Genomic DNA, 15,000 nt, shown 5'->3' on the forward strand with positions numbered 1-15,000 from the left:
ATAAACACGTTCTATCAGTATCAGGACTTAAGTCTCCTTCTTGTCAGTTTGAAGGTCCAATCACAGCACCCAACTCAACAGTAGGATCTCTGATGGAGGTGAGCTGGCGTACAGGGTGGAGGTAGAGAACAACCTGAAGCTAAACATCCTTAAAACCAAAGAACTCATAATGGACTTCAGGAGGCACAGACAGGTCCACTCCCCTCTCATTATAAGTGGAGAACTGGTGGGTTCTGGGCACCCACATCTCTGCTGATCTCAGCTGGACCCACAACACTATCACCCAGTAAAGAAGGCCTTACAGGGACTGCACCTCCCCCGAGGAAAAATAACCTGGACCAGGAGCTGCTGCTGGCCTTCTACAGCTCCTCAGTGGTGTTTGATACTCAGGAGCCACGACTGAGAACAGGAAGGCTGCACAGAGAGTCATTAACACCGCCTAAAAAGTCATTGGCTGCCCTCTGCCCCCCCGGAGGCCATCACCAGGTCCTCCTGTCTCAGGTAAACCAGGGCCATCACAGGTGTCCCCTACACCCCGCCCACCACCTGTTTGACCCGCTGCCCCCTGGTTGGCTTTAGGTCAATCAGGTCCCACACCTCCAGACTCCCGGGCCATTCAGACTGTTAACAAGCACTGGTTGTGTGTATGTGTGTGCGTGCGTGCACACACATGCGCTCTGCTCAGTAGCAGCCCAGTGGATTTGTGCAGATCAGGAGGAGTGATGGGAAATCCAGAAAGCCTATTAGCTGTACTATTAATATACGCACACAAACACAAACGCATGCAAGTGCTTGGAGGTGCAGACACTGTATCAACTTTGCAAGCACCAGTCAGTGACCCTGGTGACCACATGACCTACTGTAGCTGCAGCTCAAACTGTACGTATCAAAATAAGGCGAGGGAGACCGAGTTTATGGCCTCGTGAGGCTATTGTGCTAAAATGTGCAGCTGTGACGAGTCACTTGTACCAAACGTTTCTCCCAATGAAACATTCAGATGAACAGAGTCAGCGTTCTCGGGGTCCAACGTTACAGGATTGTGTTACATGCTGGTCTTAAATTTCACAACTTGAGGTTTTGTGGCAGACTTTGTTGAAGCAGAGGTGGAGAGACGTTCACACTGTTAGTCTGTGAACAATCATTCTCTGCCTTTGGCTTTCTCTTTCTCTGTACCAGGTGCAGCACAGGATCACAGGGCAGGTCATGGCACTGAAAATGAACACGCTGGCTAGCAACAAAGCTAACATGCTACGAGAAGTGCAGCTTATGAACAGGCTGTGCCATCCCAACATTCTTAGGTAGGTGTAAATGTGCTGATTAAAAATTCAATGTTCGATTTTGATTACAGTGAGATTCGAAGAACATTTTGCCCCTTAAATAAATAAAATCATCCTTTAAAAAATGCTTTTTGTATTTACTCTGCTGATCTTTGTCTAATATTAACATCTGTTCGATAATCTGAAATATGTAAGTGTGACATATACCAAAAAGATACAAATGAGCAAGGGGGCAAATAGCTTTTAAAAGCACTGTGTATATGTTGTACATTAATGTTTGTTCTATATTTATTGCATGAATAAGACCTTTGCCAGAGTTAACTTCAGCACATTTTAACAGGTTCACTCAAAAGAAAAAATCAAAAAAAGGTTTTTTACACTTTATTTTTGTAGACTTTAAAATGGAAATCTCATTTCCCCTCATAAAAGGCCGATCAAAAACAAATCATATTGAAGCTTAAAATGTGTAATAATAACAATTTACTAAGTCTAAAGTTTTGAAGTTGTGACACAAATGTTCTGTCGTTCCTCTGAGGGACACAAGGGGGTGCCACATCAACACATTCCAAGCTGTCCATCGATGGATGGGCGCCATGGTTACTGACACGTAGAAGTGATTAAATCGTGTTTCTTGACTTCCTGTCAGGTTTCTCGGGGTTTGTGTGCATGAAGGTCAGCTGCACGCTTTGACTGAGGTAAGACTTTTGTTTTGTCCTCTTTGTGCTGACAACATTTCCAGGTTTCCACAGCTACACCTTATTCTCATGTCTCTCCTCCTATATTCATTTAGAAGTTGTGCAAAGACGACATTCAAACATTCAAAAGCAAGAAATGCTAAGTCCCATTTAGAGAGGCCCATCAGGGTCCCCGGAGGACCAGGGGATTAAACCAGCCCACGTTTAGCAGCTCTGCATGTGTTTGGGCAGCTTTCCTGATTCATATATTTTCCTTAATGCAGTGAATTCTTGCACTGGGTAGCAGGTCTGAGGTTGGGACACATGTTTTAAACTGTGTGCTGGGAAGAATCCCCTGACTGGTTTACAGTGGGAGACATGGCACCTGAGTTGGTCAGACCACAGGACAGCTTCCCTCTTGAGATAAATGAGCTTGCAGCATTTCTGGATCTTGCTTGTGTCTGGCTCACCCTATCGTCTCTTTCTGTGCAGTACATAAACGGGGGTAACCTGGAGCAGCTGTTGGACAGTGACCTGTATCTGTCGTGGGGAGTCAGGATGGCTCTGTCTCTGGATATCGCCCGAGGACTGCAGTACCTGCACAGTAAGGGCATATTCCACAGGGACCTCACATCCAAGGTACGGCACACGAGTCGCGTACCTGCACTGATGAAAGCGACGACAAAAATGAAACTTTTTAAATTGTACTTCTGTCTCTCTCATTGTTCTTTATAGAATGAGACTGTTTTTACCAGCTGTTGTTTGCATATATTCATTTCTCGACTGTTTATCTGTTGCAGAATTGTCTGGTTCGCTGTGAGAATGGCACGTTCACTGCTGTGGTGGGAGACTTTGGCCTGGCAGAGAAGATCCCTGATTACAGGTGCAGGACAAATCTTTTCTCTCCTGAGCTTCTATAAATTTGATCAAAGCAGCTGTTTTGTCTGTGTTAGAGAGCGTGGTCTGTTTGTGCACAGGTACCAGAATGTGTCCCAGACATTAAAAGGAAAGTGGAAACATCGTAACCTTCTATTAAAAAGTCAAATCCAGCGATTCTCCACTCCAGCTCTGATCGTTCTCACGTCAAAATAAACGGGAATTAATATTCAAACGTTATATTCCTTGTTTTCATGTATGATCTACAAAGTGATCATTGGCAGGATTTTTTTAAGTGTGATTAGATAGATCATGAAGAGCATTCACATTAGGTTCCTAATGACAGACCGGTCCACTCCCCTCTCTTTACAGTGAAGGTTCAGAGAAGCAGCCTCTGGCCATTGTGGGCTCTCCGTACTGGATGGCCCCTGAGGTTCTGAGAGGAGAACTTTACAACGAGAAGGTGAGTGTCTTTGGTTCTGTAAAACTGGAGTACAGTATTAGAGTGTAATCTTTTTGTGACCCTCCTTCCTTTATTTAATTATAAGCAATGAACTCTTTACTCGGTACGAGCCAGTGGCTAATATTAGCTGATGTTAACAGACTGTCTGGATTCCTCGTGCTTGTCTTACCCTCTGTTTTCTCTTCTTTTTTTATTTGAACTTGTTATTTTGAATATGTTGGTATTTGTGTTGTCTTTGTGCGTTTGTAGAAACGCAGGATACTGAGTGACCAGTATCCTTTCACACAGTCACATATGATGGGTTGGGGCTAGCTTACAACTGTGCTAACTGTGTGCTGTAACTAGCAGCTGCTACAACAATGTGTAACTATAGGAACATTTCTCAGTATAAGCAGCCAAGCAAAGCCACATAATGTTGTGGCAAATCCACTGATCCAAGAAAAATGGGTCAGACATCAGTTATAGAAGCGATAGTCTTTATATAAGACTTCGAAAAAGGGTGTACAACACAAAAACTGACCAACATCAGAGCAACATATCATAATGGGTCCCGCAAACCTTTTAGTTAAATATGAATAACTTCCATCTCTACAACAAAGGATCCTGGGAAATGAAGTCTCGAATGAAAATAAGTATTAAATGCTCTTTTTTGGCAGAAAATGAAATCTATAATTAACAGCTCTCGCTAAATATGTGGCTGGCAAGAAATCATTTACCACATAACCAAAATGCTGTTATCAAAACAATAAATCGCAACAAAGTTACAACAAGTAATAGATTCAGAATTCAGTTCTGACTCCCCCTGAAACCATAAAAGCATGTGTGAAGTGTTTCCACAGTCTGTGGCTGAGCGTTCTTCCAACAGATGACCAAAAATGAAGGTTATTCCTTTCTCTTAGTTTGAAATGTTCCTTCTTAATCTCACTCTGAGTTCAACACCGTTCACCAATTGCATGTGGAGTTGAGCTGACAGGGACCCCAGTCAGAGTCAGACGCTGATAGGAAACGCATCGTTGCCGTTTCCTCTTTCAGCCACGTCAAGTTTGCAGTTAAGATGAAATTTATTGCAGACATTATTGCAAACATACAAAGCAGCTAAAAGATCCCTTTGTATGTTTGTCTTACCCCCCACCCACCCAGTCACGGCAGATTGCTACCAGAGCGTTGTTCTGTTGTAGGTTTCTTCCTGTTAAAAAGGAGGGTTTTCCCCCACTGTTGCCAAAGCACTGTTGCTCATAGAGGTCATATCATTGTAGGGTCTCTACCTTATAATATAAAGCACCCTGAGGCAGTTGTTGTTCTGATTTGACGCTGTATAAATAACATTTATACAGCCCTTTGCCGTCGTCTCATCTTAGCTCTCCATGTCAGAATCAATGCACACATCATAGCACGTCATCAAAGACCTGATACCTGATCAGTATCGATCCAAACGTGAGACTGGGGAAACCTTAATAAGGGCTACACTGAATGGATACTTCTACTTAACATTAACTGTACCAAAGCAGCCTAACAACTTTCCCAGACAAACCTACTGTAAAATGAAATCTACCACAGTGTAACTGTCAATCATAAGGTCATGTTTGTGTAATTGCATTTAAAGTTACCAACCATTAGACTCTGCCCCCAAATTCTCCAGGTTGTTTGTTTTTGGTCTTGGCAGACTTCATAGAGCTCATTTAAGTGAGTTGGTTTCCTGCCAAAGTCCCGCTTTTAAGCTTAGTCCACACGTTTCCAATAAGGTTGATTTCAGGGCTTTGGGAATGCTGTTCCAGAAGCTTAGTCTCCTGTTTTATCAATTCCAAAAGTAGCTTTGGTGTATGTTTGTTATCCATGTTTCAACTGGTGAAGTTGAATAATTTGTTATTAGCAGGTTGTTTCCAGTACAACTGGCAGCAACCTAGCTCCAGGGCACGATGCTGCCACCTCGACCTGTATGAGTGAATACCTGCCTGTTTCACATGGAACTGATCAAAGACATCATGTTCATCTGATGATGTTAAGAGTTAGTTTCATCCGTCTGGTTTTGAATTTTACTTCTGTATGAAATCTAGTTGGAGCCCTAACACAGCCAGAACTAACGGGACCTCCTCTCTCTTAGGTGGATGTGTTTGCTTATGGCATCATCCTGTGTGAGATCATTGGCCGGATTGAAGCTGATCCTGATTTTTTACCGAGGACAGAGGTAGGAAATAAATCTGTCCCCACAGTCACGCACATTCATACAGCACTTTGCTCTGCACCTTATCTAACATTCACACTGTGAGGGATGCAATCGAGGAACTGGAGGTTCAGCGTCCTGTGATATGCAGGCTGAACACCAACCTGCCAATTAGTAGTCGGCCCACCTGAGCTAGAGATACACAGGGTTAGCTCACGTATACCCAAAACCAGTCATACGGCGTGGGACATGTCAGACCTAATCCAGGCTAAAGCTTTGACCTGAAGCATTTTGAAACTGCTAACTCTCCCAGCTGTGTGTTTGTCTCTAGGACTTTGGTTTGGATGTGGATGCATTCGAGAACATGGCCGGGGACTGCCCACCAGCATTCTTTAATCTCGCCGTGACCTGCTGTAACGTAAGTATACGCACAGCGTGTCACAACCCAAACACGACCGGGAGCTACTGAAGCTTTGTCTGCATCCTAAACCGTGGCTCTGTTCGTCTGTGTCGTTTCAGATGAATGCAGAGAGTCGACCCTCGTTCTCTGACATCGTCTTCACGTTGGAGGCCCTGGAGAGAGAGCAGCAGGGAGAGACGCCTGTTGCACTTGGTAAAAAGACCCTTTTTATCTACTTATTTTTAAAGTTCTACTGTTCTGAATGTTTCACTCTCTCTGGGTCTTAGAGCAGGTTAAAGCCCTGATGTGTCCCTGCGATGCTTTGAAGCATGTTCAGACATCACGGCCACAGCTAACCGGGTTTCGTGTTTCATCTTGCTGCATTGTTGTTCTCATGTTTTAATCAACAAAGATGTATAATACAGAACTACACATGCTGTCACCGCTTGAGCCCAGCTGCCATGCTGCTGCTGAAAACTGCACTGCATTGGAACGAGGCTGCTGATGATGTTAGGGATGCTAACATGTTCTAGCAAAAACTCGAAAAGTAAAAATCCAAAGTAAAACTGTAGTTTTTGTGAAAACTGAGCTTCTACTTAGTTTTATTTACTACAGCTGGATTCTGAACAAGGAGACAAAACCTCACCTGCTGCCTTTGATTGACCGTAAAGCTTTAACATGCTATCGTTAGTCTTAAAGGATGTTTAAGGATGTTTGTAGCACATAAATAAGTCACAGCTATATATGTTGAGTTGCTGTCTGAAACATACATGAAACTATGAAATTATAGCTCATATTTTTTTCACATCAAGGAAAGACCTTACAGAATAATAAACATGTTTGTAGCTCGGTCCTCAAACCTTTATGCTGGTCTGAATACTTTGAGACACGGATTAAAACAAACAGACCTCAGGGTGTTCTGACCAATGAAGCTGATGGATCAGCTTTGCAGGATGGAGCCTAGTCAGGTCTTTACACTGCAGACTGTTTTTCAGACTCATGTATTTTTCATTTGCATGTACTTTATGTACTTTTTGCCTCACTTTTGGGGCCGGCTCATTGGCCACCACTGGAGCTGCAGCACTGTAGAAGAGGCAGGTAAAGAGCAGTTACAGTGAGGTATTATTTTCCGTTTTATCTATCTCCTGTCAAAAATTTAAAAAGAACCCAACGATGTGACGTTACCCTGTGAGTGACACGAGGGATAATGATACCAGTGCAATAATAATGAGCTCCAGCAGAACGAGGCTGAGGACAGAGCAGCCGTTGGCTGCAGCTGGTAGGAGGTGAGGGCAAAGAGAAGACAGAGGAGCATAGCGAGACCTTGTCACGGGGTGATGCCGCCTTGCTGCCAGTGAAAAAAAGAATGTTCTTACACGTTATGTTGTCTTTGTATTTTCTGTGGTTCGTGACCTGTCGTGCTCTCTGACTCTTGTTCCATCTTCCACCTTGTTTCCCTTGGTTAGAGCCTGTGGCAGCAGACGTCAGCCCGTACCGATGCCGAAGCTCTCCCTATCACCCTGCGGACCACACTCAGCTATGGCAAGGCTTGGCCAGGAGCCAGTCAGACACGATACCTCCAGGAAGCCTGCCTTCTCCTTTACTCGGGACCCCAGCAAGGGTCAACCCGTTCTCTCTCAGACAGGACTTAAACGGAGGACGGTGCAAACTGTTGGACACTCCCAGCAAGTCCGTCATCTCGCTGACCTTTACCCTACCTGCACTTCCTGACATGTGCACCTCCCCCCACCTTCTTAAAAAAGCGTCAGGGATGAGAGTGCCTCCAAGAAGGTGCCAGTCTCTGCCCTGCACCCCAGAGCTCAGCCGGACTGTGGCTCTGCCCAGACACGCAGCGGGGGAGGAAGAAAAAAAGGATGAGGACGCTCGAGAGGCGGCCATGAAGCACAGGACGTGGGAGGATATGAAGGATGACACAAGGAAGGGGACGAAGGTTTCAGAGAGAATACAAGGAAGGCTGCACGTTGACCATGCAGACATGAGACATGAGCCAAGTGTGAGGAGAGAGTCTTTTGGAAAGGAAATACAGGTGGCAGAGGATCCTGGTTTTCCTGTAGAATTGGAAATGGTGTCTCTGGAGCGATTGGAAGAGGAAGATGACGAAGAAGAGGAGGAGAGCATAAGTTTTACAGAAGCCATGGACTGCACCAAATCTCCTGAGGCAACAGACAGGATCGTGAACGCTACACCTGAAAGACCATTGCTCACCTCTACCTCCTGCAACTCCATACGGACCAAGGGCTGGCGGCTTCCCTTCTCAACGTCTGCCTTGCCTCCTCTGCCACGACTCAACAACAACAACGGCTCAGGCCTGGTAATCAGTCAGCAAGTGCAGTGGGGTCGAGGAGGCCGCTCAAGTGACTACAGTGGAGCCCTGTCCTCAGACCCAAGGGGGCCCTCTGAGCAGGACGAGGCAATTTCCTGTCCAGGCTGCTGCCTGGTAGGCCTGAGTTTCCCTTCGGTGTGCCTCCGTGGTTCAGCTGCCATACCTGCCCCCCGCAGAAGGGCTTCGTTACCACGGCAGCGGCCCTACCGGAACCTCAACGGTACCATAACTGGTGGCAGCGCTTCGTCGTCAGCAGTCACAACCAAAACATTACTGTGTCACAACACAAATGGATTAGTGGGTGCGGGGCCCTCTGTGTCGTGTGAGCCCGGCCGCTCCCTGCCAGAAGCCCAGTCGTAAGAATCCTCGAAGGTGCTTGTTTTGAACTCGTGGCAAAGTGAAGTGGACAAAGGCATAAACAATAAATGTAGTGGGTACTCAATGCTTAATACTGACTCTAGCAGCTGTGCAGTCACTGTAGCCTGTGCTAACACACTGCTGATTAGAGCGCCATCTATTGGGCTGGAGGATTAAACATAACTGTCACAGTGAGAAGCATGGTGGCATAAAGGAAGAGGTGGCCAGGGTTCAGCTGCTTACTTTATTACTTCCAACATTGTATGCTGAGCAGATCTATACATCTAACCAGTCAGGGTTAACGTTACTGCCTCTGGGATGGTGCTCGTTCAGACAGAGCAGCTAGTCTGGCTTACACTGAACTCCCATCTCCACTGAAGCAAACACGCTCTATGTGGAACTGGTTTCCAGACATGTGACAAAGAGGGGCAGGCCTGACTGAATCCACTTGCCAACTGGGCAGTCATTAGCCAACGAGCTAATCCTCCTTTTTGAAACGTGGCATAATCACCTTACAAAATCGATTCCATTTTTTATTCAGTATGACGTCAAATCGAGTGACTGAACTCGGCAGCAAAGTGCCTCCAGAGGACTGGAAATCTTTTTTGCAACCACAGCTATCATCATCGGCTCCCTTGAGATGAATGCAGGTTTACAGGCACTTCCACATTGGCTTCATTTTTCCTAACAGGAAGCTACATCCATATTTTATACTGTGTCCTCAGTGATGAGTGACGAGAGCTAAATGGCTAAATTATTTAAATTATTTATTTACATCTCTGTATAGACAATTTCTAGATGTTTTAGTTTTCACAAAGATTGTGTCAATAATACATTTGAATTGGGAAAAATCAGTTTTCTAATAAAATAAGTGTAAATTAGCTAACTGTGTTTATGAGTAGTAATTAATCAGTAAATGATTTATAACTTGGCATACTCCCTTGATGACACATGTATCCTAACATTAATTAGAAACTTGAAATTTTCATGTGCAAGCAGCTGATGTCACACCTTGTAGGACTGTAACGTCTCCAATGCAGAAAGTTAGATGTTGGTTATCCATCCATCCTCTTATTCTTTGTCAGGGTCGCTGGAGCCTATCACAGCTGTCTTAGGGCAAAGGGCAGGGTACACCCTGGACAGGTCACCAGTCTGTCAGAGGACAAACACATAGAGACAGACAACCATTCACATTCACACCTATGGGCAATTTAGAGTTACCAGTTAACCTAACCCCACTAACTGCATGTGTTTGAACTATGGGAGGAAGGAGCCTCTACCTAAGGAGAACCCACATAGGAAGACCCCGGCCTGATGGTGGAATTGAACTCAGGACCTTCTTGCTGAAAGGCAATAGTGCTGCCAATTTTGATAATAATATTATTAAAATTACCACCTTCTTCTTTTTTTAATCCAGACCTCCATTTTCTGCAGAAGTCCATAAGATGAGATGCTTATACTCCCAAGTGCCTTGCTTGTTTTCCCTTCCTAGTGCCAACACTAGCTAAGGGTAGCTTTAAAGAAACAGCTCCTTTTTGCTGCTCCCTTATTAACCAGGGGTCGCCACAGCAGATGGCTCTGTGTTTCTGATTTGGCAGAATTTTATACCCTTTATGAGGCAGAGATAGACTGTACTCTTGGTCTCATACCAACAACCATTCACGTGTTAGGCAAATGTGTAAACCACTACATATAGAGCTGCTGGTGCTAGCTTAGAAGTCAAATCCAGGAATGTCAACAAACATCAAGGTCTTCACAAACTTCACATAAAGACAAAAAAAACATTTATGTAACTTCACATAATATTTTGCTAGTGACAATAGCAAATCAGCTGAGGCTAAACAACTAGCTTTTATACTTAGTAACAAGAAATTTGGCAGGGATGCTAACGTGAGCTAACATTAGCTAGAGGAATGTTAGTTCTCTCTCACAAATGTAAACTCTGAAACTACTGTCAGTATTCTACTGCCAGGGCATTCAGTTTATAGTAGGAACATTTGTTTTTTCTGTCTTTCCTCTGTTTTTTTTTTTTTTTTTTTATCAGTACTAGCGTTCCTGCTAACATGTGCAAATTGCAAGCTAGCCCATGTAACAAAATGCTAGTTTGATTTGGATAAGGATGAGTGATGCATTCAAACTCCTCGGGCTGATGGTAACTTAGCTGAACTTAACTTAAAATTACTTTATCAGCTTTAGTAACTAAAGTGTTTGTTACAGCTGGTTAGTTTGTCAAATTGCTTTACCAAGGAATGTGATTCATAATCCTAACCTTACTATAAGCTATGTAGCCCATTCCTAGCATTGGTTGCCCCAAATGTAGTTTTCATGATGCTGATACTCAGGTATAGAATATATACTAGCCTCTATTAGCTAGTGTGATGCTGGAGGATTATTTGTATATCCAGACCTACATCCCTAGCACTGTGCACCACTGGAGTATGGTCAGCTGCAACCATTATCGTTCAGTGTAGGGCAAAAATTCATGTCTGCATTTCTTCAAACTAACTTGGACAGCACTAATCCCTGCAAAAGAGTGTTGGTAGGGATTGGTTTTCTGCAATTTATACACACCGATCTTTAATTTATATTGTATATAAAAGATGGATGAAGCGACTGTGATATCAACCATTGGTTTGTGGATTCTTCATTTTAAAGCCTTTAGCTATAGTGCTTTGGCTGGTGCCATGTTGATTCTTTGGAGCCAGATGTTAGCATATTTAGACCTGAGACTTTTGTAATAAGATATCAGCTAAAATGCATAGATGCGGTGCATTGATACACATACTTGCTAATTAAGAGGCTATAATATTATTAGAATTCCAGTCACTAAAGCTGGAGGATGAACTTCTGATACAGTCTGTACCGCATGATCATTTTATTAGCACGCTCACGGCTGAGAGGTCCAGTTTTAGTGACTCAGCTGGGGGAAGTAAGGTCGAACAGACAGATACCAGCTACAGCCGGTTGTGTCAGCACATAGTGAAAGCGACCTTACCTCTAACATTAAGCCTTAATAAAACTGGAGTTATTCGGAAATTCACTTGCAATACAGCTATGAAGGTAGGAACGATCCATAGAGACCAAAATATTTGCTTTTATGAATAGTTTCCAAACCATTGTCAAAAACCATTTGATGTGTGGTTGGTAGATTTTGAGTGTGGTGACAAGCAGATGGTATAAAGAATGAAATGTCCACATGCTGTGAGTCAGACGACTGTAAGAGATTTAGACGACGTATTATTACAGAAAAGACTTAAACCAGGATGCTCTTCTAAACTGTGTTGTAGTTTTTGGTGTGGTAGGGAGGAGCTGTATTTGTACACCTCATTTTGCTGACATGTAAAGAGGAAGATGAACGTGCATTGCAGCTCTGATGCAGCATCCCTGATGGAAACAGTACAGCGCTGCTACGGAGTGGCCACAAACTGGAAGATGTGATGAGCCTTACTGCTCCCAGCAGTCTGGACGCAGGAAGATAACCACATGCTTTTGACTTTGTGTGACTGTAGCTGACGGGGAGTATTTATAAAGTTAATAAAGATGACCTGCTTCCTATGTTTTGTTTTGTTTTTTACAGAAGTACACATTTGTGTGTATGTGTGTTTGAGATGGAGAGACTGGTATTTGTTGAAGGAAGAAGCTCTTCATTTAGACTCTTTATTTTTGCACTTGAGCGTGGAGCACTTTGCAGTAAGACACCAGGCTTCTGTTAGATGGGGCTTTATTTAAATCTGTGCTACAGCTGATTTTTTTATGTTTATCTGCGTGTGCATGTATTTCTGGCTCAACAAACTACCCAGCTCAGATATCCTCCAGTGCATGTTACTTATCTACATGTTCATTTTGATTACACTGTTGTAACTGGAAAACATGAAACCGGTATGCATATTTATTATACAAATCATTTCACACACTGTGTGTGTGTATGTGCTTTGGAGCGAAAGGTAGAGTGATGTATACTCACAGGATAATCTTTTATCCCTTAATTTCTTACCTTATTTCCAAGTTCTGTTCCTGCTGTACAGCTAGAACCCTGTGTGCAATCATCTGGTAATAAACAAATATAACTGTGGATTCTTTGAGTGCTGCTTTTTAACCTTTGCTGTGGGGAGATGACATAGTGGAGGAGGGGATGACTCTTGGAGGTCTTTAAGGGAAAAACAAAGTCTTAAGGTGCTTTGGAGCCTATACAAATATTATATGTCGATATGATCTGCTGGAGGCATGGGAGGTTTTGCAACCAGCAACATTCACTCTGGTTGTTTTTACACAGCAAAATCTCCAGTGTTAAATTAACACTATAGAGTGTCTATATGGGTCCACACCTCTGAGTGTTAAATACAACACTTTGACAGTGTTATATGTTTAAAAGTAACCTAGTCAGTTTTGAAGATTAACAATGGCTAACACTGAGCAGTGCTGATTTTCTAACACTGGAATATTTCTAACATTTTGAGTTATTTTCCAGTGTTAGAAAATCAGCACTGCTCAGTGTTAGTCTTTGTTAATCTTCAAAACTGACTAGGTTACTTTTAAACATATAACACTGTCAAAAGTGTTAATTTAACACTCAGAGGTGTGGACCCATATAGACACTCTATAGTGTTAATTTAACACTGGAGATTTTGCTGTGTAGGTAATAAACCAAAAACCGGAAGAGTTCAAATTTCTTGGAAAGCCTTTTTTTTGGTCTCATAGGCTACGTTCCCACTGCAGGCGAAAGCGCATCAAATCCGACTTTTCTGACCCTCTGCGACCCATATCCGGTCATGGTCTGACAGCGTGAACGGCACAAATCCGATATTTTCAAACCCGATCTGGGTCACTTTCGTATGTGGTGCTGAATCCGATACATATCTGATGTTTTAGAAAGCTGCTGTTTGATGGTCACGTCGCATTAAATCTGTTTTTTACGTCACAAGACAGACGCCAATTATCAGCGCCGGAGCAGACAAAATAATCGGATTTGATCTAAAAATCGGAATTGAGCATTAAGATCTGCAGTGTGAACGTAGCCTAAGTGCCCCATACTCACATTTTCATTTTCCTGTATTCTCAGTTCATATAAAGAAATTAGTTAAATCACCCAGTATAATTAACTAATAAATATATTTACTTTTCAGTAATCATTCACATAATCCTTTGTTTTGGTCTTTGAAGTCTGTGGAGCTGACCTGTGCTGCTGATCTTGATAGCCGCACCTCCTGGTAGGGTCTCCCAAGGCCAGTGATGGACCAGACAAGGAAACACCAGCGAACAGTTTCACTTGTTAAAATTAGTAGTTGATGCGGGAAGAAGATTGTTGGAGAAATGAAACAACTGGGAAGAGCAGCCTGTTCAAATAAAAGCAGGAATGTCACAGATTTAAAGACCGAGGCTCACTTATATCTAATGACATGCAGTCATTGTCCCACACTGCCACCTAGTGTTCACAGTGCATATTTTAAAATTAATTCCAAGGAAATGTTTACTGTACGTCTCGTTAAAAACCTAGTTATGAATCACTTTGATGTGTTCACGTGCTGACCTGAACTTAAAATAAAGATATGCTGACAAGACTTAAACCCTTGTTACACTAATCATTGTTGCCCATTTAAAGGTTCTGTTTAAGTGCTACGCCCGGAGTCTGAATAAACTTACAAATTCATATTTCATGTTTTGTTTGTTTGTTTATTTAGTGCTGTTATTGTAAGGTACTGTGTATGTTTACGTTTTCCACAGGACATATGCTACTTTCTGCTGATTTCATAATAAAGTATCGAGGAGCTGCCTTTTGTTTTCTGCTTGGTAGTTGATGGAATCTGATATCCAGCAGTATATGTTTTGTGTACGTTATACATTACATTGTGGTGTCATATAAATGTGACGATCTGTGAAAGTGTTAGGATAAAATGATAACGATGATAATTAATAAATAATCATGATCAAAGGGAGAGAATAAGTTTCTAGTTGTGGTTACAGTTATTTGTTAATTGTTCTCCCTCCTGTATCAGTCCTGTTTTATGTTTCCCAGTCTAGTTATTTCCTATTTTATTTTGATAGTCACATTTCCTTTGTATTCTTGCTGTATGCTTCCTCTCTCTTTACCTTGCTTGTGTTCAGGTGTGTTTTGCACTTGTACCTGGGCCTAAGGAACTATGAGTAATACATTTTTAGTTTTTACTTTCAGTTAATTCAACATTAAATAAAAGTTTATGTTTTTCTCTGGTTCCTGGTTCTTGTTTTATTACCTTAGTTCCCTTTTGTGTCCAGTCTGTCTCTAGTCTCGTCTCTGTGTTTTGTCATCTTTCTCCCTGGTCATGTCCACATGTCTGTCTGCTCTCCCTGTGTTTTCATGTTGAGGTGTGTTTTGCACAGAGCTGTGGTGTCGTATCTGGGCCTAATGACCCCATTCTGACAGCCCATGAGACACATATTCTTAGTTTTTACTTTCAGTTTATTCTAAAGT

At 42.8% G+C, this 15,000-nt stretch overlaps 1 protein-coding gene and 1 long non-coding RNA gene across 2 annotated transcripts in view; one reads left to right on the forward strand and one right to left on the reverse strand.

Moving 5' to 3' along the window:
• Positions 1–183: 183 nt before the first annotated feature.
• On the forward strand, positions 184–9,354 carry LOC101481393 (dual specificity testis-specific protein kinase 2). The gene is made up of 10 exons (XM_076884517.1): positions 184–501; positions 1,177–1,298; positions 1,924–1,972; positions 2,444–2,590; positions 2,752–2,834; positions 3,200–3,290; positions 5,392–5,475; positions 5,783–5,869; positions 5,971–6,064; positions 7,318–9,354. Exons 2-10 carry the CDS (start codon positions 1,204–1,206, stop codon positions 8,553–8,555), a joined length of 1,968 nt encoding a protein of 655 aa, XP_076740632.1. The 5' UTR covers positions 184–501; positions 1,177–1,203; the 3' UTR covers positions 8,556–9,354.
• The window catches only part of LOC143418889 (uncharacterized), a 13,571-nt gene continuing 506 nt past the window's right edge, over positions 1,936–15,000 (reverse strand). The window contains exons 3-5 of the long non-coding RNA XR_013098808.1: positions 13,727–13,885; positions 9,564–9,704; positions 1,936–2,617 (exon numbers count right to left, since the gene is read on the reverse strand). This is a non-coding gene — a long non-coding RNA (uncharacterized LOC143418889). The remainder of the gene's footprint in view (positions 2,618–9,563; positions 9,705–13,726; positions 13,886–15,000) is intronic.

This window comes from Maylandia zebra, linkage group LG6, assembly GCF_041146795.1.
Source record: "Maylandia zebra isolate NMK-2024a linkage group LG6, Mzebra_GT3a, whole genome shotgun sequence".
In the NCBI taxonomy this organism is placed as follows: Eukaryota; Metazoa; Chordata; class Actinopteri; order Cichliformes; family Cichlidae; genus Maylandia; species Maylandia zebra.

Excerpts from the sequence above, each read along its gene's own strand:
- LOC101481393 (XM_076884517.1), top strand. The coding sequence starts at position 1,204 with ATGGCACTGAAAATGAACACGCTGGCTAGCAACAAAGCTAACATGCTA. Across the intron at positions 1,973-2,443 it reads AGCTGCACGCTTTGACTGAG|TACATAAACGGGGGTAACCT; the intron begins GTAAGACTTTTG and ends CTTTCTGTGCAG. Across the intron at positions 5,476-5,782 it reads ATTTTTTACCGAGGACAGAG|GACTTTGGTTTGGATGTGGA; the intron begins GTAGGAAATAAA and ends GTTTGTCTCTAG.